This window comes from Balaenoptera ricei, chromosome 8 (genome assembly GCF_028023285.1).
Source record: "Balaenoptera ricei isolate mBalRic1 chromosome 8, mBalRic1.hap2, whole genome shotgun sequence".
NCBI lineage: Eukaryota > Metazoa > Chordata > Mammalia > Artiodactyla > Balaenopteridae > Balaenoptera > Balaenoptera ricei.
This window is the reverse complement of record NC_082646.1, coordinates 8,210,861-8,237,457: the sequence shown is the minus strand read 5'-3', so window position 1 is coordinate 8,237,457 and position 26,597 is coordinate 8,210,861. Positions and strand designations below refer to the sequence as shown.

The 26,597-nt window shown below is 51.7% G+C and overlaps 1 protein-coding gene across 4 annotated transcripts in view; it reads left to right on the top strand.

The window, feature by feature from the left end:
- PKNOX2 (PBX/knotted 1 homeobox 2) overlaps positions 1 to 26,597 on the top strand; it is a 258,706-nt gene that overhangs the window by 184,608 nt on the left and 47,501 nt on the right. For all 4 annotated transcript variants that reach the window (XM_059930120.1, XM_059930121.1, XM_059930118.1 and 1 more), the window contains one exon: positions 11,192 to 11,331. In XM_059930120.1, the coding sequence (XP_059786103.1) occupies positions 11,192 to 11,331 (140 nt within the window). The remainder of the gene's footprint in view (positions 1 to 11,191; positions 11,332 to 26,597) is intronic.

Below are 26,597 nucleotides of genomic sequence, written 5' to 3'. Positions count from 1 at the left end.
AAGGCAAGTTCTTAACTTGGCAATTTCATTTTTGAAGTTTGGGGAATAAAGTTATTAAAAATGAGGGAGGCTTTTTCTTCTTCCCATTTTAGTCCAGAAGCATTAATGGTTATGGCCCCGCGCTATCTGGGCACAAGCCAAGTGGTTTGACAGCTAAGCAGCTTCTGGCCCCTCAGTTCTGTTCCAGTCCGTCCTGGGGACACTCCATGATTACTTGTAAGGATGTCACTCTGTGTTTATTGTACACTAAAGACAGATCGTGAGTTTAGAAAGTACAAAACCAACAACCCACTGGAACCCTTCCTGTGGCCTGCTTCCTCCTTCTGGTCGCTCCCCATTAAATACTGTCAGAGTCACAGCGCCCTCTGCTGTCCACCTCCTATACCTCAATTCCAGCATGTTGCACCTGAGTCCTTGATCCAGACCCTCACTTTATGCCCCAAGAGGTAGGGCAAGTCACGGGGACTGTGGGAATTCTACGATGATAGTTTAATGAAAACATTGTCTCCAGGGAGACCTGGATATGAGCTAGGCGTGTGGTCCCTCCATTCAGTGCCTACATCACTCTTCCGTTCCTTTGCATCTCTTCCTCAGCCTGGCCATCTGTCACCTCAATTTTCCCAATCCCTCCTATCACCACCCCAGCACCTCCCCTGATCCTGATGGGATCCTCTGCTATTGTTCCCCTCTCCCGGCAAGTGCCACTCCAGTCTCCGGCCCAGAATTTTCGTGGTAACACCACCACCCTCTCACGTCGTCCATGCACTCTCTCCACCTCTGAAATGTCATTCAGGTTCTCCCATTTCCTGTAACACTCCATGGGCAGCACCACCCACCAAGCAGAGTTCTCCCTCTGTAGCTCCACCAGCAATTTTAGGAAACTGTTGGGTTTACTGGAGAAGGCAGCAGCTTGCCTACCCTCACCTTAAACACCCCTCTCCGCACACACGCACAAACTCCTGCTGTCAGTAACCTCCCCCCACCCTTCCGCAAACACAGACACATACCTGCTGTTCCACAGATACCTTTGCCCTTGGCTTATAGGCAAGACAAACATTTTATCTGGTCTATATGTGTATGTATTCAGCGCTTAGTATCCCTCTGTCTGCGTGTCCCCCGCATGTTGGCCGCATGAGCATTTGACTAGAAAGCAGAAATCTTAGTGGGATCCAGTCTGAGCCACTAGGCACAGCCCCCTATGAATGTGGGCACTCAGTTCGCAGTTTGGATTAGGAACCAATTGCTACACAAGTAGCTGGGTGCTTACATAGCATGACTTAACGATGGGTGATGTTAAAAGGGTTCTGGCAATTCACCAAGGATGCAGCCTCGTTATTGACCAGAGGGAGGCAAGAAAGGCAAAACTCTCAGTCCGGGGCCAGTATGGGAAGCTCACTTCAGAAGGAAGTCAAGCACTTGCTTGGGACCCTCTGTCCCCCTGCATCCTCCTGCAACCCTCAGAGCCAGGAGAACGGTGTTCAGGACCGCAGGACGCTGTGCTTGGAGATACCCATCTTGTACCAGGAAGGCTAAGGCTGGGCCAGCCGTTTCGGGGGAGGTCAGACCCGTCTCTCTGCCCTCTGAGTATCTTCTTTCCCTCCCTGTCCCGGCATCATTCCCCCTCTGCGCGGGGCCAGGGGAGCAGACATCTGGGGAAGCTGGATGGGCTTTGATCAGTCATTAGGCTCCCCATGCTGGTTTCATTAACCGGAGGGGGAGGGGAGGGGGCTGGGGCCCCCGGCTGTGAATCCCGCCCCCCTTTCCAGGCCATGCAGCTGGGACGGGCAGAAGCGGGTTCAGATGTTTTCACACTTTACATTCCTCTCATCCCTTTAAGGGCTGGAGCCCCCTGCCTCGCAGGGCCTCCTGCTCAGCTGCTGCTGAGACACATTGGCTCTGCAGCAATAGAGTTAATTCCACAGCTTTGAGAGTCCCCCTAAGCCTTTTCTGTGGCTGTGATTGACGGCTCCCTCTGCCCCTGGGACCAACACCCCAGGGACCCTATGGGTGACCTGCCTTCCCTCACTTTGACTCATCAAAACGGACTCTTCTCTTTCTTTTTTATTTTCTGCTGGGCCTTTCTTCTCTCTGTGCACAGTGACCTCTCTCTCTGGCCCGCTTGGGCCACCCGTGTCTTTAAACTGGACGTGTCCCTCAACTCCAGCTCACTCCAGACCTGGATTCTTCATCGTGGCAAGGGCAAAAATAGCCTTTGGGTCTGACTGTGGGGCCTTATGCCTCATTTAGGAGACAGTGGACTATCAACAGGACTTTGCTAGAAGAAACGCTCGCTCTCATGGCCTTGTTTAGGGTTTTTCTTTGATGAACGTCCTACCTGAATTCTTATATTTACCAAAAACACACAGACATTTTATTGTCTATCCTCTTGCCTCCAAGCAGGATGAGTGCTTTAAACAGCTACAAAAATAGTTAATGGCCCAAGTAGACAAAGCTTAAAATAAATCAGGAACAGGTGATCCACCAGCAGCGGGCCTAAGGAGCTGGAACCCGCTTTGCCCCCCTTTCCGGTTGATCTCCTAGGAGCTCCGGTGCCTGCGTAGCCCGGCGGGAGGGGGATGGGTGAGCACACCGGCCCTCGGTGCGTGTTGTCTTTGGAATCTGTGGTCTGGAGGAGGAAGCGTGGGCTGACTCAACTCAACGTGGTAGAAATTCAGGAATCCAGGCCTGTCCCACTGCACTGCTGATGAATTATACAAATTTGGACAAGTAATTACAGCACTATTTCTTTCATTCACTCAGCCATTTCATAAACATCAGGTGCTTTCTGTGGGTCTTGCAGACCCTGTGCCACGTGCCGGGGACACAGAATTAATAGTTCTCGCCCTAATGGAGCTGATTTGGGGCCATTCTGCATCGGTAAAATGGGAATAACTTCTGCCCTCCCAGCCTCACGGGGTTGTTGAGAGTGTGGGTATGAAAAGTACAATGGTGTTTTCCAGCTTTCTTTCACCCATGACCCTGACATTGATTTTTTCACTCTATCTTCTGTACGTCTCCAGTAGCCAAGATTGGATTGAACTTTAATTACTCTCCTTTGTACTGGGAACACAATAGGCATATCAAGTATGTGTTTCTAGCTGTAAACACACTCCCTTACACACATACACAAACATACTGGAACTCACTGGTGTGGGACTATTATACAAGCAAGGGGTCCTCCAGAGATGGATGGGAAAGATGGAGAGCAGCCCGTGCCCAGGAAAGTGCACGAAGCTGGGAGGTGAAAGACTTGGATCCCAGTCCACAGCCTTCGTCCCTTTAGCCGCTGGTCAGCAACCCCCAGAAGTGCAGGCAGGGCGGCAAACATTTTCAAGCCTCATTTTGTAAACCACTGCCTACAAACCCTTTTAAGTGAATTGATTGCTTAAGACCCCCATTTTACACCACAAAGTAACTTTCCTGTGGTTTGTTCTATCTGGTCGGTCCTGGGACGAGAATGCAGGTGACCCAGGCCTGCTGTTCCAGGAGGCTCTTTGAGCGAAATCGGGCTGCCCTTCTCTGCCTCCAGCCCTTCCTCTCCCTGGGCTGACTGGGTTGGGGGGATATTTGGAGGAGCCATGGTTGACTCCTCTCCATTCTGGATCCCTGAGCCTTTTAACACATCACTCTCTCATTTCCTCATCCAGTCGGTCATTCAGTCACTTAACAAACACGCTGGGACCCCATGGGAGCCACGCATGATGATGGGAGCTGGGAACCCAGTCCACTCAGGGGGACAGACAAATGAGGGCCCGAAGTGTTACAGGGTTTAAGGTTTGACGCACAGGCAGATAAGGCAGGGGTCCAGGCTACCTGGGCGGGGGGTGTGGAGGATTGGGAAAGGCTTCCTGGGAGAGCTGATGCTCCCTCCAGCTGAGTCTTGAAAGAGGGGTAGGTTTGCACGTGATGGGGGGTCGGGAGGCAGGGTGGGGAGGCGTGGACAGGTCCTGCTGAGGCAGCCCCGGATGCAAAGGCATAAAGATGTAAAGCGTCGGGAAGTTTCAGGCACCTGCATGCAGGAGGGTCTGCTGGGGTGCAGGCAAGGGGTGGGGTGCTGTACCGGAGACAAGGCTGGGTCCGTGAGCAGGTCCAGGCCTGGGGCGCCCTGTGGGCTGTGCCCTCCCCCAAAAACCATCCATTGTGCCCCCCACCTATTCAGGCCAAACCTGATATTTACTAAATGGCTTCAAGCCCTGACCTCATCCCAGGTCCTTGGACTCTCTCCTGGTTGCGAGGAAACCAGATCTGGCCCTAGTGGCTTGCCCTGTCCCTGCAGGGAGCATCGGCCCCCCCCCCACCCCACCGCAGGCCCAGCCCAGCCCAGCCCTGTTGGAGCCTCAGCGGCCTCTAGTGAGCTGGGCCTATGCAGCCCCCCATGTTCTCAGAACACAAGGCTTCCCTGGCCTGGTGGGCCGGCTCTGGGGATGGGCAACCCACACCCTGCCGGGTCAGAAGAGGGGGTGTCCCCTTAGGAGGGGTGTCTGTGCTGAGTCACGCTGGCAAGGTGCAGACCTCGGTTGCCCAGGGTTTGCAGAAAGGACCCGTGGGAGGTGCGTGGGTGTACACGTGGTACAGAGCAGAGCAGCTGCAGGGGTACAGGTGTACGCAGGGGAACATGGGAGGTGTAGGTGCCGGGGTGTCTGGGGCCGGGTGTGGACACTCAGTGGGGTTTGGATTCAGAGGACAGGGCTAGCATAAAGAAGCATTAAAAATGCTTAGAAACCAAGATTCACTGAGCCTCAAGGTGCACAATAATGTACCCTCACATATGGTCACTGTAGGCCTGGCAAGAGGTATTATTAGCTCCATTTTTACCTGAGAGGGAAACTGAGGCTCAGAGGAACTGAGCCATTTGTCCAAGGTGACATCACTAGCGATGGGTAATGTCTCCTTCCATGATACCACGGCCCCTCTCCCTATGCCTGGGCCCGCGCCTCGCCCACTTCTCTGGGTGCTTATGGGAGAGAGGGTTCCTTCAGCAGGGTTAGGACTCCCAGGGCAGCGCAGGTAGCGGAAGCAAAAGTGGCCAACTGGAGAGTGGGCCGCAGGCTGCTGGCTGCAGGGATTGTGTTAACGATAACCACCATACGCTGAGTACCTATGAAGGCCCGCTGCTTTGCATACATTATCTCATTTAATGCTAACTAAGTATGACTGCTCCCAATGTATAGATGAGGACCCTGGATCAGAAAGGTTGACCAGCTCTGGGCTGGATGCCCACCGCTCCCAATAAACATGTGGTCGGCAACTGTGACTTCTCTGTTGTGGCCTGAGGCATTCAGGGTGGAGAAGGTCAATCTGCAGCTGAAAAGGTATCAGTGGATGCCAAGGCCCACCCACTCCACACTAGTCATCCCTGCATCCCGTAGGTGCTGTGGACACCCTGTCTCAGACTCTGGGGCTGCAACTGGGGCTACAACAGATGTGGTCCCTGCCCTCCAGGATCCCACAGTCTAGTGGGGGGAGAGGCAAGTGGGCAGACGCGGCTGAACGGCTTCCTCAGGGCCCGGAAGCCCAGAGCACAGGGCCCTGACCCCTAGCTGGTGCTCAGCCGCATCCACTGAAGGAGACAGCCATCCTCACGACGGCGGTGAGAGGTCGGGAGCGGCAGTGCCATTTCACAGATGAGCAAACTGAAGCCCCGAAAGGCAAGGTTGCATGTCCAAGGTCGGCTAGCAGCGAGTGGCAAAGGCGGGAATCCATTCTATCTGATGCCAACGTCTCGTGCACGCTCCCTCCCTGGGGTGCTAGGAAGACCCTGGCAGTGTCCCACATCTGAGCTACCTGCTCCCACCTCCCAGGAGCAGAAGCGGGGAGCTCTCCGTGGCAGCTGGCGGGAGGCGGCCGCTGCAGGTCCGTGCACCCTGAGGCTTGAAGCCCTGTGCTGTCAGGGTACTGAGCCAGCGTCAATTAACAAACCACCCTGGTCTTCCTACTTGGGTTCCACCGGAAGCACCGTTTCTGGCACGACCAGTGTTTGGGGAGTTGATCTGTGAGGTCTTTTGGGGGCTGGGGAGATGGGGGCCGGCGACGGGATGGGTGGGCTGGAGGGAGACCCAGAGCCTGAGGCTGGGGAGTGACACTCCATCTGACGCTAGCATCCTTCCTCTTCTGCCCCTTTCCACTCAGGGGAAAAGTCTTCCTATTCTCCTCTTCAAAGAAAAGTAATTAAATACGATCACTCCCGCAGTGTGATTTAGTCAGAAAGCCCTTGGTTCCCGTCTCAACCTCGGCAGAAACTGTCTGTGGTCTCCAGCAGTTTCTTTGCTGCAGTGGCTTCTGTTGTCTCATATGTAAAATGGGAGTGCCACCAACCCATTGCACGGGATCCCTGTTGGACGTGAACCCCCGGGGAGAGACTTCATTAGCTCGTTGGAGCACGATGTGCCGCTCTCCCCTGCAACTGGGAAAGGGTGATCCTTAGCAGGAAGGAAAGCATCAGTGGGGCGTTCCGGTGTCAGCGAGGGCGACTGAGGTAGGCAGGGGAGCGCCTCGTCAACCACAGCACACAGCGTCCCCTGCTCATCTTCATGGCCAGGCCAGCCTGTCAGAGAGGCTGGATCTCTCAGCCCCTGCAGGGCAACAGGAACTTTCATCTCAGGGTGTCACAAACTGAGAATCTGGACAGGGCCCTTTTGCTCCCGGCTTAATGCAGGGCTGGTTCCAGCTGGATGATAGAGAAGAGCCCAGTGGTTAGAGCATCTATGGGAGGCAGGAGGACGGCAAGGACCCTGTATAGGTTCTGGACCCAGCACCACAGCTCCCAGCGGGCAGGCCCTCCCGGGGAATGCTGCCACCCTTCCCCACCCGCTGGTCGTTATCCTATTCTCTTAATCAAGCCTCACAGCCTGCCTGGGTAGGATGTCCAGTGCCATCCTTGGAGGAAGGCTCCGGGTCTGGGACCAGCTGTGGGCACACCATGTGGCCTCATAGAGTGTAGTTTCTTCATGTGCCAGATCGAGGAGAATAGGAGGAAGGTACTTGGAGAGAAACTCTGACACTAGTGGTGTGCTGATAAATGTTTAACAACCAGCTCTCTGGTTGGGGGTTAGAAAGAGGACTTGATTTGCAGCATTTGCCAGTTTCTGTGGTGTAATTACTCCCACCATGGTCAGTTTCAGGCTACTGATATGATATCAACCGGCTTGCAAAATTCCTGAAAATTTATCAGTTGGCTTTCATAGGCCAGAGCAAGGGATCTCTGCCCTCCATCTGTCCAGCCTCTCCCCCCACTTCTATTCTTTAGGCCTAGAACCTTCCCCCAAAACCTTACCACCCGACACCCTCATCCCCCTGCCCCCGGGCCCCAGGACAGCTGCGGGCCTCTCCCTCTGAGCTCCAGTTCTTGAGAAATGGGTGTCTCTGGCTAGAAAAAGAAATCTATTTGAAGATAAGCATTCTCCAAACCTGGAGGAAATGCAGAGTTTGCTGAATTGGCCCCCAGGAGCTAAATAAATTTAAATCATCCTCCTCAGGCCAGCTCTGCTCACTTCTCCCCCGTCCCCTGCTCTCTAGCCCCAGTAACAGCCTCTCAGCGGGGGCCTCTTGGGATGCTGACAAGTGACCGCTTTTGATTTACACTTTCCTCTGGGCCCCGGCTGGGCTTTTGGCCACACCTTCCCCCAAAGTCCTGCCTAGAAAGGGGAGGTGAGAGGAAAAGGAGCCCCTCCCCTCAGTCCTCCCACTCCTAGAAGCTCATCTGCATAGAAGCTCCTTGTGGATTCCTTCAAGGACACGAGAAAATTCACCCTTACTGGACTGAGCAGAGTAGAGCACACCAGCCTACCCTGTATTTTACCCTTAAACGAGCCGTGCACGTAGCTGTGCATCGCTTGATGAAAGATGCACGTGCTGGAAATCTCATGTTGAAGAACTACAGCCACCCCTCCGTATGGGGAAAACTTTATAGAGTTTCCAAAGCACTTTTACACACCGTACGTCATCTAATCTGAGCCCCACGCCAACCCTGGGGGTGGGCAGTGGTCATGAAAGCACCCTCACAGTGTCCAAGCCTGTCACTGTTAGAAGGGATTTCAGATGTCACCTACGTCAGCCCACCCAGCTAGAGAGCGTCCATCACCTCTGCGGGAGTCTCTGCTTGGCCCCTGCACCAGTGAAAACTCACCACTTCCGGGAGGCAGCCCATCCCAGCCTTGGAGAGCTCAGAGGCTTGGAAACTTACTATTTGGGTTGAGCCCAAATCTGTCTCTGCATTTTACAGATTTAATGCATCGGTTGTAGTTTGACGCTTTAGGGCATACAGAACAGAACTGACACCATCTAATCCCTCATTCAGATATTCAAAGGGAGCTCTCACGTCCCTCCATCTCCTTCCCATCCCCCACATCTTCCTTAACATTGCAGATTCCTGCAAATATTCCTCAGAATCCCTTCAGCAGCCTGGTCCACTCTCCCCTGAGTGTACTTTCCTGCACCTGTCTCAGCTTAGTAGGTGGGGCTGGAAGCTTTGTGTGAGCTGTCCCTCTGCTGATGGGTCCTCACAGAGCATCAGTTTGGGGTGTTTGTTTGTTTGTTTGTTTGACAGACACAGTACACTGTGGACATACTGAGCCTTCTGTCAACTAAAACGTGCTGCTAAACGATGTCTCTCCTCTTCTACATTTATGTTATCGATTTTTTTTTTTTTGGCCAAAGTGTTAGAAGTGTTAAATTCCAACTTATTAGACAAGAATTAATCTTATTAGACTTAGCACGTTGCCAAAATCTGTGAAGATCGTTTGGATCCCGGTTTCATGTCACCCATAAGTTTGTTGAGCGTTTCTTCAGACATCCTCTAAATCACTGATAAAAATATTGAAGAAGAGAGTTGAGGAGAAAGCATGTGGCATCTCCTAGAAGCCCTCCTCCCTCTGACATCTCTCCTTTAATTGTCATCCTTTGGGTGTAGCATCCTAATACACACAATGGTCCACCAGACCACGTCGCTCCACGTTTTCCACGAGGATATCATGGGAGGTACCTTGCTGAGGTCATTTACACCATGTAAATGAAAATGTCTACCATTTTCCTGATCTGCCAGCTCAGTAATCATGTTAAACTCAGAACTGGGCTCCATTATAGCAGCCATTCACCCTAGTCACCCTGGTGCCTAGTACGTGGCGGTGACTTGAGAAGTATTGGGAAAAATAATCAGTTGCGTTGGTGAATGAAAGAAACTAGCCCAGATCAATGTGAAGATTAGAATGTCTGATGTTTGTCTGATTCCACCTTATTTCTGTATTTTGAAAATTAGAACAGCATTTGTTTCTATTTTCTTCCTTATAGCACCTCTTTAATACTCATGAATCCTAAAAAGGACACCAGTTTGCTTACTGATGAAAAGGAGGAGCTTAGGAAAGTTGAGGGATTTGCTCAAAGTCAAAAAGCTATTAACAGGAGACAGCAAGAGTCAAGCATGGTACCTTGCTGGCCTCAAGGTACCATGATGCTCCGGCTAGCGCTGGGTTTGGGAAAGTTCCCCCAGCTCAGCCAACAGTGACAAGGATATTTCTTCCTAACAAAAAATGATGGGGATACAGTATATTTCTTTTATGGTCTCAATTTTATTTACCATCCATCACTCATTAATTCATTCATTTAACAAATATTTGTTGAGCATTGACTAGTGCCAGGCTATTCTAGACCCTAGGAACACAACTGTTAACCAGCCCTCTTTGAGCTTACATTTGAGTTGGAGGTGGGAGAGAAAATAACTTAACAAGTAGATATATAGTATCTGGTCATGATAAGGGCTATGAAATATATAGTCATAATAAGGGCTGTGAAATAAGGCAGAGTAAGGGGATAGCAGGGGCAGAGGGACTCTATTTTACTGTGAAGATGTGGCACGTGAACAGAGATCTAATGAAGAAAATGAGACAGCAAGTGTTTGGTGCTTGTATTCGTGGAAGTACAGTACTCTTTTTTCCAGAAAGCAGGGACCTAGATCATATGATGAACTTTCCAGCTGTAAAATATACGATTCTTTCAAGGTGTGTTCACTCGTTTATTCCCTCATTCATTTCCTAAGCAAACACTAAGCATCCAGTTTGGGTGCTGGGGATGAAGGTGTGAACAAGGTATTAGCTCGGGAGGCAGACAAGGGTGTCAAGTCCAAGAACACAGTGGGTGAGAGCTGTCAGGCTCTGTGGGCCGGTTGGGGGAAAGCAATAGTTGAGGCATGTCACCACACGTGACATTTCAGGGATCGATTTAACTAAGGAAAATAAAATATAAAAGCATTAAGTTCTGTTATGATGGTTACCCAAAATTTTAAAGCCATTTAACCATTTCTTTAAATGAAATCTTATATGGAAAATCCAATATACAATATATTTTTAAGAGGTGCTCTGATTGGCACAAACTTGGGGCCCCAGGGACACCTTCAAAAACATGTAACATAGGAGGAGAGCTACTACCCTAAATATTTGTTACGACTAAGAACAGAAATCTGTTCTTTGTCCACTACAACCTGCTTATCTTCAAGTGCCCAGGTAAACCAAATTTGCAGAACACTCAATTGTCAGTCAAAACCATTAAAAGTTACCTCTGGCTTGTGTTAAATGGGATAAACCTCTGCCCAGTTGAGAACTGACTCAGCTATTTTTTTCCTGCTCTCCAAAGTCATCAAATCAAACCCAACACTGCCCAGTACAGCCCAAGTGACTCATAAGCACAATTTAAAGGGCTCATCGTTCTGTTTTTTTCTGCTTCTGGCCAGAGGCCACTACCTTAATTTGCATGAAGAACCATCACTTTTATTTTATTTTTCTACATCTTTATTGGAGTATAATTGCTTTACAATGTTGTGTTAGTTTCTGCTGTACAACAAAGTGAACCAGCTGAATGTATACATATATCCCCATATCCCCTTCCTCTCGAGCCTCCCTCCCACCCTCCCCATCTAGGCCCCTAGCCCCTCTAGGTCGCTTTTCAAGTGAGACCACTTCCACACCACCTGATTTTGGATGGTCCTAAATCGTTCCCCAGAATTTTCTCATTTGAGGAAACACCAGCTTTCTTCCCACTGCAGCATATGTACGAACGAACGCTCGTTATACACTCACACTTCTCTCGTACACGTTCTCTTATCCACACACACACCCCACGGGACGAGGTGGACCTCACAGTTCCAGCCGGGGAGCCAGCGGTCCTGGCCCTACTAACCCACGCCTCCTCTCTGTCTCTGCAGATGACGGCGACCGCTCAGGCCCCCTCTAAGGCCCAGGCTGTCCACATCTCCGCACCCTCGGCTGCTGCCAGCACACCTGTGCCCACTGCCCCCATCGACCCCCAGGCCCAGCTGGAGGCTGACAAGCGAGCTGTGTACAGGTAGGAGACACTTCAGCCGGGCCGCACGCAGGAGCCCCCAAGCGGCCTCAGGCCCAGCTCAGCCATGAGAGATGTGAGTGCAGGCCAGCAGGTGGGCTCATGGAAGCCAGTAGCCAGAGCCAGGTCCCTTCTCTCTGAAATCACTCCAGAGAGCCCTCAGCTGGCCATGCAGGGGTTGGCTCCAGCTTCCTGGAATTGTCCAGGGAGGGAGATGGGGCCTGGGCTGTGTCCTCCAGGAGGGCCTCTGCCTCAGCCCAGCTGGGGAGATGAGCCCTGACGAGCATCAGAGCCCTTCACTCAGCAAACGGGCAGCTGCCTCAGGACTGTCCTGGCCCACGTGCCCCATTGTCGCCTTCATTCCAACACTTGCCATCCAGGACTCGGTTGTGAGCAAAACTTTAGTACGCCTGGAAACCACTGGGAGCGCTCGTTAGAACGCATATATCTAGACTCCGTGCTCAGAAGTGCTGAATCAGTAGGTCAAGCTGTAGGAGGAGGATATGAATTTTTAACAAGCATTCCAGGTGACTCTAATGCAGCTGGTGCTTGGACCACACTGTGATTCATGGTAGTCTTTGGTTTTTAGCAATAGAGGTTGTACACGACTGTGTAGGTTCTGGCACCCGCCCCGAGATGGGCAGTTTGCTGAGAGCAGGCGGCTTGTCTCGTTTTACTCTGCATCAGCCCCTTGTACCCAGGGCTGGGCCCTGAACGTAGCAGAGGGTGGGAAGGGCTCAGGGAAATTCTGGTCTGTCTTGTGTACGTTGTTGGGGTGAAGATGCGGTCCTCTGAGGGCAGACCTGAACGAGGTCCCAGCAGGGATTTCGGTCCTCCTTTATCCATGGGGAGCCCACATCACTAAGAAAAGATGCCCAAGTCAGCACTCAGTATTGAGGTTGGACCCTTGCTCACATTCGCTCGTGTGAGCACATACGTTCGCGGGCATCAGCAGTGGGGCCGACCCCTGGCTGAGCGTGCACTGCAGCGGGCGCTAACTCCAGTCACACGTGGACCGGCCCACCCAGCCCCGCCCATGACAGTGGCTTTATGGCAATGGTGGTAATTATCGCCGTTATTATCATTGTCACTGGCATTATTTTTAGTTACTCAGATGAGCTGTATGCCTCTAATGCCAACAGCTGGGAGTCCAAAGCAGTGGGCCCTGATCCCTAGATCCTGACACAAGGTCCTTCCCAGGCCTGGATAACACAGCTCCCGGGCCCCAGCCTGCCCGGTGCACAGGGCAGGCCCCGCTCCTGCGGGTAGAGACCTCTGCCTTGGGCCCCAGAGAATGCCGGGATCTGGTCACAGGACCTGTCAGAGACCCTGAGGAGGACCCCAGCTCCCCTGCCCCCAGCATGGGACCTGCACTCCTGTCCTCCCTTCACACTTGCCTTGAACCCTTGCTATTACTACGTGGAGATGTTGCGCTGGGCTCCAGGGGAAAGAGGTAAATCATAAAGGTTATGCATGGGCTCTTCCCTGCCTCTCCAGGAACAGAGACATAATGCAAACAAGAAACCAACACAGAGCGGTCAGAGCTTTGACAGAGAAGGCTTCACGGGGGAGGCAGTAGAGTTTGATCTTCAAGGCTGAGTAAGAGAGCTCAGCAGGAGGAGAAATGGGAGGGGCGGGAGCTTCCGGCAGAGGAGAGCCTGGTGTGTTCCCAGGACGGCCAGTGGCCAGAGCAGCTGGGCGTGGGAAGATGAGACTGCACAGGGCCTGTAGTCTCACCTTGTGCCTGGTGGGGGAACATAAGCAGGGAGCAAGAGTGGCCTGGCCTCTGAAAACTGCCCCGTGGTCTGATGACTTTGGGTACAGTCATCACACCCCATTTAAATCACTGCTGCTCCAAGTGCGGTCCGTGGGCCAGAAGCATCGCGTCCCCTGGGAGCTCATTGGAGACGCAGAATCTCAGTCCCCACTTGACCTGAGGATTCCCGATCTGCACTTTGACAAGATCCCAGGTGATTCATATTTGCACTGGAGACGGATCCCTGACACCTTCTCGGACCCCGGGGGCAGGGACCTGTAGTGAGCACGGATCTTAGTCTAGAAAGACCCCAGAGTAGTGGCCTAACATAAAGTTTCTGGAAACCTAGGCTTGAGCCCTACCTCCTCCTTGTACTCGTCTCTCTGAGCGTTGGTCTCAGGATAGAACCTAATCAGCGGTTCGGCAAGAATTACGAGACAGCCCATGTCAGCACCTGGCTCCAGTTCTGGCACAAAGCAGACGGTTCCCTTGTTCCGGCCAATGGGCTCCACATGCTCCATAGCCCTTCCCAAGATCCCAGGCTCAGACCCCACCCAGGCCCAGCCAGGAGGTGGGCCGCCTCCCCAAGGGGGCTGTCCACCATGATGTCACCTGAAGTACAAAGGCCCAGATCTTCCCTCAGCCAACATGCCTCACCTCCACACCTGAGATTCACCGTCTCCCACGGGGCTGTCACCTCACAGCCCATGGCATTTGAGCAAATTATCTCTGCAGCTGTCTGACCATGAAGAAGAAATCCCAGGCTGGATGCCACCAACAGTCCCGCCCAATAAGGCTGCCCGGCATCTCAGGACGATGGGGCAGAGGAACATCAGCGCCCTTGCCCAGCTCCTTCGCCTGCAGCCCTGCTTGCCCCAGGGCCCCCAGGGTGTCTCCCGTGACCACCCCTCTCCCATTAGTGCCAGCCGCCCTCTCCACCGCCCTTGCGGGGGGAGGGGAGGCACTCCACCTCCCACAGGGTCGGGTAATTCTAATTAGATCTGCCTGCCTGGGGCGGCCTGGCTGCTCAAAGCACGTCGGGGAGTCGGCATCTCATGTCCATAAATGTAACCAGCCCCTCTCCACGGGGATCAGTGCCCGCGCTGACTTTTGGGAGTCCCCGCCGAGGCCCCTCCCTGAACTACGGAAGAACGAAGGTGGGGGAGGCCCCTCCCTGGCCAGGCCCGCAGGGCGGCAGCGGGCAGTGCGACAAGAGGGAGGGAGCCTCCCCGTGCCCTGAGGTTGTATTTGTGTAGGAGGATGTGTTGATGAAATGTATTGGTTCCTTCTGATGTGGAAACTCTGCGTGTGGGGTGGGGGGAGGGGGGAAGGGGGGCCGAGTCTGTCTTTAATTGGATCATACCAGAGCATCATCTGGGCTAATCAGCCAGGCAACCGGGAGCTCCCGCTCAGATTAATGATTGCAGTCTAATGCGAGCAGACCCCATGATTGGATGCACATCGCGGGTAATTGTGTTTGTGGCCCAGGAGCAATGCTGAGAGGGGTCTGCCAGGGGGAGGCCCCCTGGAGTGGGGACCGCAGGCTTGGACCCAGCTCAGATCTCTCCTTCCCCAGGTCCACCTCACCCCTGGGGTTTTCCCCCCGAGAAGTTAAAATGTAGCTTGGACCACACCTCCCCACCTCTCCACCGGTGGGCTGCGGGCTGGATGGTGTTAGGTGGCCGGGAGCTTGGAGGTTAGGTTGCCAGCAGCACAGAGACGGGGCCAAGAGGGTGAGGTTGATCCAGCTTTCACTATCCCTCCTCCCCTCCAGTCTCCTTCGTTCCCCTTTGAAGTGAGTGGGTTCCCATGGAAACCGTGATGTCCTGGGGAGCAGAAGAGTGGCAGGAGCGGGGCCTGGCCAGGTGCCGTGGGGGAGGAGGGGGCTCTGCTGAGACGGCTCTGCGAACGCTGGGTTCCGCCCCTGAGGCTGAAATACTGTCTGGGGACCCAGGAAATGGCCGGCCGGGCGCTGCAGAAGTTACCTGTTAGTGACGGGAAGTGCTGGCCTGGAGGCAGGAACAGCGAGAGAAGGGTGCGGACAGCTGTGCTTTGCTTCTCCAGGAAAAATACCGGAGAATTGAGCTGCGAATCAGGTGGGGAGGGTGAGGTGGCTGCAGGACCCTGTATTTCTCCTTTGTGGCGTTAACTCACAATTGAACGGATTGTGTTAATATTAGTTCTGTTTCCACCACTAGATCGTTACCTCCATGAAGTCAGGGTCTGTGTGTTTTCATTGATTTATCCCCAGCGCCTTACACAATACCTTAGACCCAGCAGCTTGGACGAGCATGTACTAAATCAGGGCCTGTTGAGCGGATTCCTTAAATAGGCGAGGCAGGACCCGTCCATATTCCATGGTTCCAGGCTGGTGTGCTGGCTAACTGGCTCTGGGGGGAGAGGGGAGGGGAGAGCCCTCATGTAGCATCTGTCGGTTTCCGTGGTGTAACTGCATCCACCATGGCCCGTTTCAAGCTACCAGTGTGCTGCTGAACAGAGGTGGGAAGAGATGCACACAGTTGGCTCTCTCCAGCCTCACGCACAAACCCCTGCAGGTAGCCGAGTTGCAGGTGCCCAGTTTTACCAGCACCTTTATAGCCGATTTTGTGGAATGCTTTAACTCATAGCATTAGCCAAAATCCTACACTCCTTGGCCCTCACTGACCTGTCTGGCCCACTCCCTGGTTCTAAATTTGAAATGTTCCCGCTTAACGAATTAATGCTTAGAACCTGGCCCAAAATAAGCGCTATGTAAGTGTTTGCAATTGTGATTTCTCACCCGAACCCCAAGGCAGTGAATTTTCTCCTTCCTAGATTCTACCCAGCGCCGTCCATCTCTTAACATCTGCTTGAGCAAAGCCCCGATGCCTCCACGTTCTCCAGGTAGATTCCAAGGCTTTCCTGTTTCATCCGTTAATGAGTTCCTTCCCAGCAGCTCCAGAAACTCCACATCAAACCAGTCTTTAGTTTCTCAGCTGTCAGAGTCTCGACCTTTCTGTGTAGTGTTTGTAGTTCTTCCTGTCAGTCTCAGCTCTCTGTAAACTGCACTCAGAGCTTCTGCCCATGTGGGACCCAGCCCTAGACAGTTCAAGCTGAAGTCCACTTCTAGTTCAACGAAAGCAGTACATATTGCTAACCCCTTGTTTGTAATACATTTGCCCCTGTTGCATGCAGACTGGATCCCTCTAGAATCCACACTTGTTTAGGGAAAGATCAGAACGGGGCAGTGGGCAATGTTCAGATCGCTCCCTTGAGACTATCCCTCTAAAGGTCACTGAAGTTCAGGCTCAGTCCTAATGGTCCAATAGCTAGAGGGACAAAGGCCATAGAGCAGCCGTACTGAGCTGTGGGACAAGGTCTAAAAATAGATGTGGTGATAACCAGCTTGGTCACCTTGGGCAAGTTAGTCCCTCTGAATCTGTTTTCTCAACTGTAAAAAAGGAAATAGTCATAGCTAGACTAAAATGAGATGATATATGATAATATCTAACACACAGATCAGTGTTTGCTGCCTGGGTTGGGGTGGGATGGGAGTGTTTTAAGCAAAGGGGCCAGCATGGTCCCCGTGGCCTTTTCAGCATGTGAGGCATCTGGCGCATTCAGGGAGGTGACATTCAGGCTGCAGAATAGGGCCTGTGGACCTCGATCGCCTGGGTTTCCATTCTGGCTCTGCCACTGGGCACTAAACCTTTCTGGGCCTCTGTTTCCTCATCTGTAAAATAGGACTGAAAATAGTGCCATCTCTTCATTAGGTTGGTCATGGGGATTAAATGAGATAATACCATGAAGTGCTGGATAAAGAATCTGGCATGTGGAGAGTACTCTGCAGCCCTTAGCTGCTATGAGATGTTTGGGGGAATGGAAGCAGGGGTTGGTCGGGCTAGAAGGTAAACGCTGAGGGGCGATCCAGCAAGAGGCAAGACAGGAAAGGGCTCCCAGCTGAGCGGTCCTGCACTGCGATTCAATTAAACATTTACTGAGCTCTGCTACGCGTAAGCATCGAGTCAAGTTCCAAGAGGGGTTCTGAATTAAAAAGAATCAGCCCAGGGAGTGGCAAGAAGATAGGCATAGGAAGTAGCTATAATATAAAATTGGCACATCTTATGGGCTCAGAAAAGTATATGTGGAATTGACTGCAAGGTCTCTGGCCCACTGCGCAGTGTAGGAGAGTAGCACTGCTTTTCCCAAGGGAGGTGAAGCCCAAGGGAAATGAGAGCCAAGCGGCCTCTCCTGGGGCCGGGCTGGTGAATGGGGAGGCAGGAGCCCCTTGGGCTTGGGGCTGGGCGGAGGGGCTGGCTGGCTGCTGTGTGACTGTCCTCTTTAGCAGCTGCCTGGCCAGGACCCTGGGAACTGGCACTTCCTAATGAATTGTCTTTGAGGGAACTCTTCCACCTTGTGACCAAGGGGTGTTCTGTCTCCAGGGAGCTGACCCTGGGGCTTAACCCTGTGCCTTCCCTGGCATAGAGCTTGGTCATCCCTGGAACGTGCTGGGTGAGGTGGCCTGAGAAGGGTGTGGGAGAAGTTTAGCCATTCCAAGCAGAAGAGTCAGGACCAGATGCTTCCGGACTAGGTGCTGGGAGCAGATGTTCCAGGCTGCATTCTGAGCTGGGTTTTATGGGCTGGGGCTCCAGCAGACACTCCTTGCGTTTGGAAGCAGTTGGATTCACTGACATCTGAGAAAACATCTCAGCTGTTGACTACAGTCAGGGGAGCGATCCTGCTGGAGCCGTAATCTGAAAGTCAAACCGTGCTCAATTCTCCCCGGGCACCAGACAAAGCCTGTTCCCTGCCCTTCCTGCCGGCATCTCGAAGGCCCCCCCACCAGGACCCAGCCTCTGCACGTGCCGCTGGCAGGCCCAGAGGCTGCAGCTGCCTGGCCCAGAGAGCAAGTGTGTTCAGAGGCAGCGGGTCCTGATGCTTCCACAGCTCACCACCTGGCCGAGGCAGAGCTGAGAAGTCCAGGTACCCCGCCAAGACAAGGCACACGGATAAGAGATCCAGGAGCCTGGAATCCCAATGACTTTTATCCTCACAAGGTTATGTTAGGATGAAAGGAGATGACCAATGCTGACAGCTGACAGTGCTTGGCACAGACAAGGCTTATAATGAATGGTGGCCACAGTTGTGAGGAGTTACTGTGACAAGTACTAGACTGGATAGGTCCCCCTTACTAGAGGGAAGACACCAGCCATTGGGCCTCCCGCTGGTGCAAATGGGGGGGGGGGCGCGTCAGGTGGGAGGGGCGGGGAGCCAGCAAGCTGGGGCTTTGAGGGCTCACATGGCCCATGGCTTCTCACCAGGGCTGGACTAAGCCAGTCTAGCCCTTCTAAGCCCCACTCTCTGATTTTCCCAAGCACTGGGGCATTTTGTGGTCAAGTAGAAAGAACACAAGACTAAGACTTCAGCCTAAGTTCTGATTCTACCACTGAGCAACTCATTTAACCTCTTTAGATAAGCTTTCCCATAGGATAGGCATAAGATGAGAAAATGAAAGGTCTATAAAAACGTCAAAGCCTTCTCCAACACACAGAAGTATTATTATGAGAGAAGGTTCTTTTGGAAACCCGTTTGGTGAGGTAGAGACTGTCTTGTGCTGCACAGGTCCTGATGCTCAAAGGGTAAATGTGGCAGCTCAGTTCTGTGACCCCAGGACACATAGGACTCAAGGCCAGTGGAGAAAAAAAGGGGGAGGAGGATGAAGTGATTCTAATAATGGTTCAAAAACAGTACCTGGGAAAGGGGGAAGAGCACAAAATGTGGAGTTTGGATACCCAGATTTAAATCTCATCTCAGTCACTTATTAGCCTGATGTAAATATTTAACCACATGGCCCCTCAGTTTGCTAATCAGTAAAATGGGAATGATAAAAATATTGGGTGTTTCAGTGCAATAAGCACATGAAATGTAAGTTACAAAGTGCCACCAAATGTGTGTGGGTGTGTCACTGTCATTTTGCCATGACAAAATGGATGGAGCTCCCCTTCCCACACCAAACCTTCCCCAGTGCTTTCTTGTTGGGGACTGGATAGAAACTGCCTCTCACTAGCTGCCTAACTGCAGGCAAGATACTTCTATTTTCTCTTCCTGAGTTACCTCCCCTTAAAATGAAGGGGCTGATCATGAAAAAGACAGGAGATAAGTGATAGTAAAGACGTGGAGAAGACGGAACTCTTGTGCACTGTTGTTGGGATTGTATATTGGTGCAGCCACTCTAGAATACAGTATGGAGGATCCTTAAAAAATTAAAAATAGAACTATCCTGCGAGCCAGCAGTCCCACTTTGGGGATCCAAAGGAAATGGACACACTAACTCGAAAAGACATCTGCACCCCCATGTTCATAGCAGAATTATTTATAGTAGCCAAGGCACAGAAACAACCTAAATGTCCACTGATGGATGAATGGATAAAGAAGTTGTGGCATGTATATACAATGGGATATTATTCAGACATAAAAAATAAAAAACCCAAGGAAATCCTGCCATTTATGACAACATGGAGGGACCTTGAAAGCATTATGCTAAGTAAAATACATCGTAGAGGAAGACAAATTCTGTAGGATCTCACTTATATGTGGAATCTAAAAAAAAAACTTAGAGCAAAAGAGATTGGATTTGTGGTTATCAGAGGTGAAGTGTAGAAGGAGGGGGTAATGGAGGAGGGTAGTCAAAAGGTACAAACGTCCAGTTATAAAAGAAATAAGTACTAGGGATGTAATGTACAACACGGTGACTATAGCTAACACTGCTCTGTCATATATAGGTAAGTTAAGAGAGTAAACACTAAGAGTTCTCATCACAAGGAGAAAAATTTTCTTTTCCTTTTTCTCTTTTTATTTTATCTGAGAAGATGGATGTTAGCTGAACCTATCGTGGTAATCATTTCATAGTATATGTAAATCAAACCATCATGCTACATGCCTTAAACTTATACAGTGATGCATGTCAATTATTTCTTAGTAAAACTGGGGAGAAAATGAAGGGGCTGGACGTGAGATCCTACCAGGTCTCAAGTTTTAGGTTCTTTGTATTCTCGCCCTTGTAGACCAGCCTGAACAACCAGTTTGTTGAGATTTCACATTTATTACTTTTTTTTAATGTGCCAGGAGGGAAGGGTGTGAGTGTGTGAGTGTGTGTGTGTGTGTGTGTGAAGGGATGGGGACAAAGCAGACTGTGGCCTCCCCTGAGCCCCACACTCACCAGGGCTGGACCTGTCCACCCACCTGGGGGAGGAGAGCTGGTTGGAGCCCAGGAACCCAGCAGATGCAATTCCAATTTAGCAACAAGAAGAAGTCCTCTCCAAGGCAACCCAGGCGAACACACCGCCCACTGGGCAGGACTAAAAATACACCCGCATGGTTTCAACGTCACACCTGAAGTAAAAATACATCCAACCAGGAGCTGCTGGCTTGGTCTCCCCCACCCCACTCTGCTCTCTCCATCTGGTGCCTTTGAGGGGAGGAGAGGAGGGCTGGCCGAGCGCTTCCTTCACACTTACTCCTCTGCCCCTGAGACCCTGCCAGCCTTCACCCCACCCACCCAGCAGAGCCCAGAGGAGACAGGGCCCTTTGTAGTAACTGTGGCTAGAAGCTGCCAGATGGCTGTAGCTGACCTGGGTACCGCAGGGGAGTGGATTCCGAGCCCAAAAGAACTTCAGGCTTGTGTCTCAGAATCTCCACCTGCTGTCAGTGCTCGCTTCGTTCATTCATTTGTTCCCATTCATTGATCCTCTGCTCTGTGCCAGGCACTGTGCTTGACCCTTGGGAATTCAGAGGTAAGACGAGTTCGTGGACCAGAGAAGCTCCCCATGTAGTGAGGAAGACAGATCTGTGCACAAACAACTGTAGTCAATAGAATTTAATAATTGTCCTATGGGAAATAAAAATAAATTCTTACTGGCAGTGTTTTTTGGTTTCAAAACTGGGGTTCCGAGTTCTAGTAAGTTGTACTTTGCCTCTCCTCCTCTTTCTGTGCCTCTGTTTGAATTGGCATGTGGGCTTGTTTCCCTGCCAAATGAGTCAGTAGAGATGGAATCATACATTTATTGGAGCGGATAGTGTCGATGTTGTTTTGAATAAAAAAAAAGGTGCCCCCATGCCATTCCAGGGAAATGGAACAAGCATTAATTGACAGCTTACTAAGTACCAGGCACTCTACATGTTCCTTCATGTAACTCTTAACAATAACCTCTGTGGTAGGTGGCGTTATCCCTATTTTATAAAAGAGGAAACTGAGGCTCAGAGAAATTCAGTAACTTGCCCCGGAGTCACACAATTAATTATCTGTCTCCGAAGTCTATCCTTGTGTCAGACCACCCAGTCCACCGAAATTGTGAGTGAGGTCACGGTAGAGACCCCCCAAGCATGTCCTGTGGTGGTTCAGAAGAGGCACCGATTTCTCTTGCTGGAGAGACCAATCTTGGTAGAAAGGATGGCATTTTGAGCTGGATTCTGGAGATTATTAGGAGGGCCAGGGAGAGACATAGGAAGAGGCATCTCAGGTGGAAGGAAGAGCAGGAGCACAACAGCCCGGTTTGCCTGAGCTAGTGAAGTGGGTGGTGAAGGTGCAAGGGGCCTGGGGCCACCTGCTGTCTGTTCAACTACCATGTTCTCCACTGAGTCTATCCAGGAGAAATACTGAAAAGAAAGCTGAGGCCATACTGTGAAGCACCGTGGGTGTGCTCTGATGATGTTGACTCTATTTTATCAGCATCCAGGAGAGATTTCACTGTAGTTCTCAGAATGACTACTTGCAATGGGCCTTCTGGCCATGAAAAGATGCCCAGGAAAGGGGGAGGAGTCGTCCTGAAAGGTGCCTCCAGGGTATTGTCTCTGATTCTGTGATCTCAGTGATCTGACCTGGGGCGCTAGAAATAAAGGGTTACAATGCCAGACCCCCGGTAGGGTTTCCAGGGTGGTGGGCCTTTGACAACTTGAGACCTCCGCTGTGTGTGTCCGTGGAGACCAGGTTGGGTCGCTGCTTGCCCCCCTTCACCCCAACCTCACTGGCCAGTGGCTAATGTCCTCTGCAGAGGTCTGACCCTGGCCAGGCTCTGGTCCCACTGCCTCATCACCAAAAACCTCCATCCAGAAATTTTCCTTTCCTACTATACATTCCCTCCTCTGGACCATCCACTCTCATCCCAGTTAGGAAGGGCCAAAGGCTCTGACACCCCACCCTGTCCCCATCGGAGGAAGCAGCCAAGCCTCAGGGGGTGGTGAGCGCTGACACTGGGCTGTGAAGGGAGGTACAGGACAGGCCTGGGGGCTCCAAGGTCAGTCACAGGGAGAGGCGGTGGACAGCCCAGCAGGCTGCCACACACTTGGCTGGACCCATAATTGAGGTCTGCAGTTCTGGCCAAGGTCACAAAGGGAGGGATGGCTGAGAGGCTCAGAAGTGACAGAGTGGCATGACTGTGAATCACAAGGTTTATCACCCAGAAAGGGAGCTCAACACTAATGTCCCCCCCTGTGTGTGACTGTCATCGCCACCCCCCAACCCCAGTCTGTGGGGCTCTGTTTCTCTCTTCATATCTGTTACCTGTTTCTTGTGTTCTTTGCATTATAGCCTCTCTGAAGCGCTATTTAAAAAAAAAAATTTTTTTTTAATTGAAGTATAGTTGATTTACAATGTTGTGTTAGTTTCAGGTGTACAGCACAGTGATTAAGTTTTATATATATATATATATATGTTTATATATATATAAGTTTTATATATTCTTTTTCAGATTCTTTTCCATATAGGTTATTACAAAATATTGAGTATATCTCCCTATGCTGTACTGTAGGTCCTTGTTTGTTATCTGTTGAAGCTCTATATTTTGGCACTCTTTCTTTTTCCTATCTCTGCTTCTCTGTTTATGGCCCTATGAGCAGAAAGAAATGTTAAAAAAAACGTTTTTCTTAACCCAGGTTGTCCAAGGAGGAGCAAAGGGAAGCAGAACAAAGTCCACTTGTCTTCTTTTGAGTCCTTTTAGCAAAAGGAAATGAGCTTCAGCCTTATAGGGGAACTTGCAGTTAGATACGAGTGTAAAAATTACCAAGGAAGTTATGGTCTCCATCCCAAGAGGTCTTCGAAAATGTTAGGGAAACCTACTGGGCCATCTGCAGTAAGCACATCTGTCTTGAAAGAGGGAGGAGTAAAATGGAAGGCGCTGAAGCCCGCCTGCCTGAGGGCGCTCTCAGAAGCCGCACCAGAAATGTGTGTGTGGGTGGGGGGGAATGAGGGGGGCCCGGATCGCTTTGCCCTCAAGAAGATCTGGGGCTTCAGCAAGGGGTCTCAGCCTCGCTGCTGCTGGAGAGAGGGTGACATTCACCTCTGCAAAGGGCTTCAGCCGAAATCCTGCCCTGTTTAGGCCCAGGCTCTTTGTGGTGTTCCCAGAGGCAGCCCTACGCACCCTGGCCCCAGACTGGGCATTTTAGGCCCGCGAATTTGGGTGATGCAGAAAACAACGAAGGCAGAAATGTCAGAAGTAATAAAACCAAACGATAGCTTAAACCCCTGTAGAAATCAACACATCCGGTTTAATCACCTTCTTAAGCTAGCACAAGACTGCAATTCTGTGGAGAGGGGTTCTTTATTTCTCTGGATCGTTAACAAGAACTGCATATCTTGAGCTTGTTTTTGGCTCAGATGCTCCTGGGGGGAGGTGATGAGGTTGGGGCTGGGGGTGAGGACTCCGAAAAGAAAACAAGATATAATAAAATCTTATTTGAGGTCCTCTCTCGTCCCCCGCTCCTGGTGCTGTCCGCACTCGGGGAAGCCCGCCCTCCCAGCACCCAGGCAGAGGCACAGTGCTGAATGTGATAAATGAGGCCATTAGAGAAATTCATTTCTCTTTATTAGTCTGTGTCAGATCCTTTCTATTAGTGGCTGGAAACGACCTCTCTTCTGCAGTAAAATGTCATGCCAGTTCACTCCTTTTATTTGTTCTGCACCAACGAGGCTCAAACTCTCCCTGAATTAGTGCAGTGAGATTTATTTTCTCCAAATTTTGAACGGCTTAAGAGAGATTGGGGGGGAAAGTGGCAGGGGGATCGGTGGTGGGATGAAATGGGAGATTGGGATTGACATATATACCCTAAGATGTATAAAATAGATAACTAATAACCTGCTGTATAAAAAATAAATAAAATAAAATTCAAAAAAATAAAAATTAAAAAAAGAGAGAGATTGGGGTGGAGGGGGCGGCCAGGTGGGAGGCGACACAGGGAAAAGCGTGGAGAAAGATCGGGGAGCGAGAAGGCGAGCTCTTCTGGAGGTCAGACGTCCTCAGCTCTCTGGAAATAAAGGCTAATGGCCATCTTTCACATCTCGTTCATCATCGTCCAGGCACTGGGGACCGAGTTTCCACGTTTCTGCTTCCGGTCTCTGAAGGGTACTGATCCACGGTGGGAGAGATCTGGACAGCGGGAAGAGGAACTCCTTAAAACCCATTTTCTAGTCGGACAGACTGAAGCTCAGGGGAGGTCAAGAATGACAGGACCAGTATCCCACGCATGACCGGAAATCCCCCTTCCCATCCCCTGCCTGGCTCAGACAAGGGCATTCATGTCCCAGGAGGGTAAAGTGCCCAGCCTTCCTGGTCCCTGCCCTAGTCACCCCACCACACCCCAGGCCCGCAGTGGAGGCTGCTGGAAAGGACTCCTTGAAGGTGGCTTCCAGCCTCTTCCCCAGTCTTATGGGGTGATGTGGGAGGATAGCTTAAAATATAGGTCAACGCTTAGGCAGGTGTAGGATGGGCAACTGGGGAAGGGGCTGGGAACTGGGCCGGGAACAGTCTTAAAGAAGGCCATAGCATCACTGCAGCCTCAGAACCCAGCTGAGTCACTGGGAAACTGAGCCTGTTTCTCAGGGGTGATACAGAGCATCTCAGCAGTCCCCACACTTGAGGTAGCAGGTAGCGGTCAGGGTGATCGAGAGATGCAGGTGGATAGAGCATGGGAACCACAGGCAGCCCTACCAACCCTGGCTGTGGTTCATACGAAAAGCTGTGGGTGAGCACAGATGTCATCCGAACTCCTGGGCTCAGGGCTCCAGGGATCAGGGTGGGTGGAACCAGAGGCAGGAGCCTGGGGAGGATGGGGTATGACGGGAGGATTTGGGAACTGATAGTGCAGCTCAGGCAGGGAGGGGCTGGGGAGAGGGGCCTGGCAGCAACCAGGAGGCCTGTTCTGGGCTCCACGGGTCCTTGCTTAACGTGGGGGAGAAGATGAAAAGCACGTTTTCTTCTACTGAGAGATGGCAGAAGCCATAGAAAACACCCCCAGATATGCCCTCGTCTCACGCGCGCGCGCGCGCGCGCACACACACACACACACACACACACACACACACACACACACAGGAGAGATCTGACACCTGCAGGGGAGAGGTTTATAAAATGGACCAATGCTAGAGCTCTGCCTGGAAGGTGCATGCTGTCCCCCGGTGGAGGGGACAGTGCCTCCACCCCAGTCCCCAAAAGCCCAGCTCTGTGCGAGACCTCGGATCTGACTGCTGCTCACCTCTTCGACTTCATCTCCCTCCATTCGCCTACCTTGCTCCAGCCACAAGCGCCTGGATTTTGTTCCAGAAACATGCCAAGCTCATTTCTCTCTGAAGTGCTTTGCGTTTTCCCCTGCTCGGCATGCCCCTCCCTCAGACCTTTGCCTGACTGCCTCCTCGTCCTTCCAGGCTTAACTCAAATGTCACCTCCTCAGAGAGGCCCTCCCTGATCACTCTCCTCCCTGCAGAGGCCAGGACAGTGGCAGAAGAGCTCACCCTCCTCCCCCCAGCCCAACTCCAGGGCTGGTAGCTGGGAGATGCAGTCACCGGCAGCTCCCTCCTCCCCACCCCACATGCCACACACGCTGTGTACACAAAACACATGATGCTCGCACACGCATTGCATACAGATAACACGTAGCCCTGCACACACACTGCATACAATAGAGGGCATAGGCACCCTGTATTCACAGCACACAAACTCTGCACCCCAGCTCCATACACACAACCCATATGTGCATAGTACCGCAGAGACGTAACACCGTGTGTGCACACGCAATAAAAACACCTAGGACAACCCACTTACACAAACAACACTCACACTTGCTCTCGTTGACAGCCTACATTCAACCCAGGTGCACACACGTGCACCGGCACACCCACACACCATCAGCAGCTGCCCACCCTGCCTCCAGCCGGTGAGGGAGGGACATGCAGTGACCGGCGGCCGCCGTGGGGATGGGGCAGGGGCTGCGCCCCCCACCACCTGGCACGATGCTGCGGATTATTAGTTCCTGGTAATTTAGTGCCCTTGTACAGAGTCGATTTGTGCCTTTCACTCCTAATTGATCTAGTGGCTGTTTAAATGGCAGCAGGCATCTGCTGAGAGTAGGAAGGTTCATAAGGCGCAATAATTCATAACACCGTCTGGAATTTGCCTTTCATGTCCCTCAGCTAAACCACTGCAGGCCTCTGCTTAAATCACAGCCATGAAGGCTTTCTTTGGTATTCCACTCAGGGCCAGGAGAA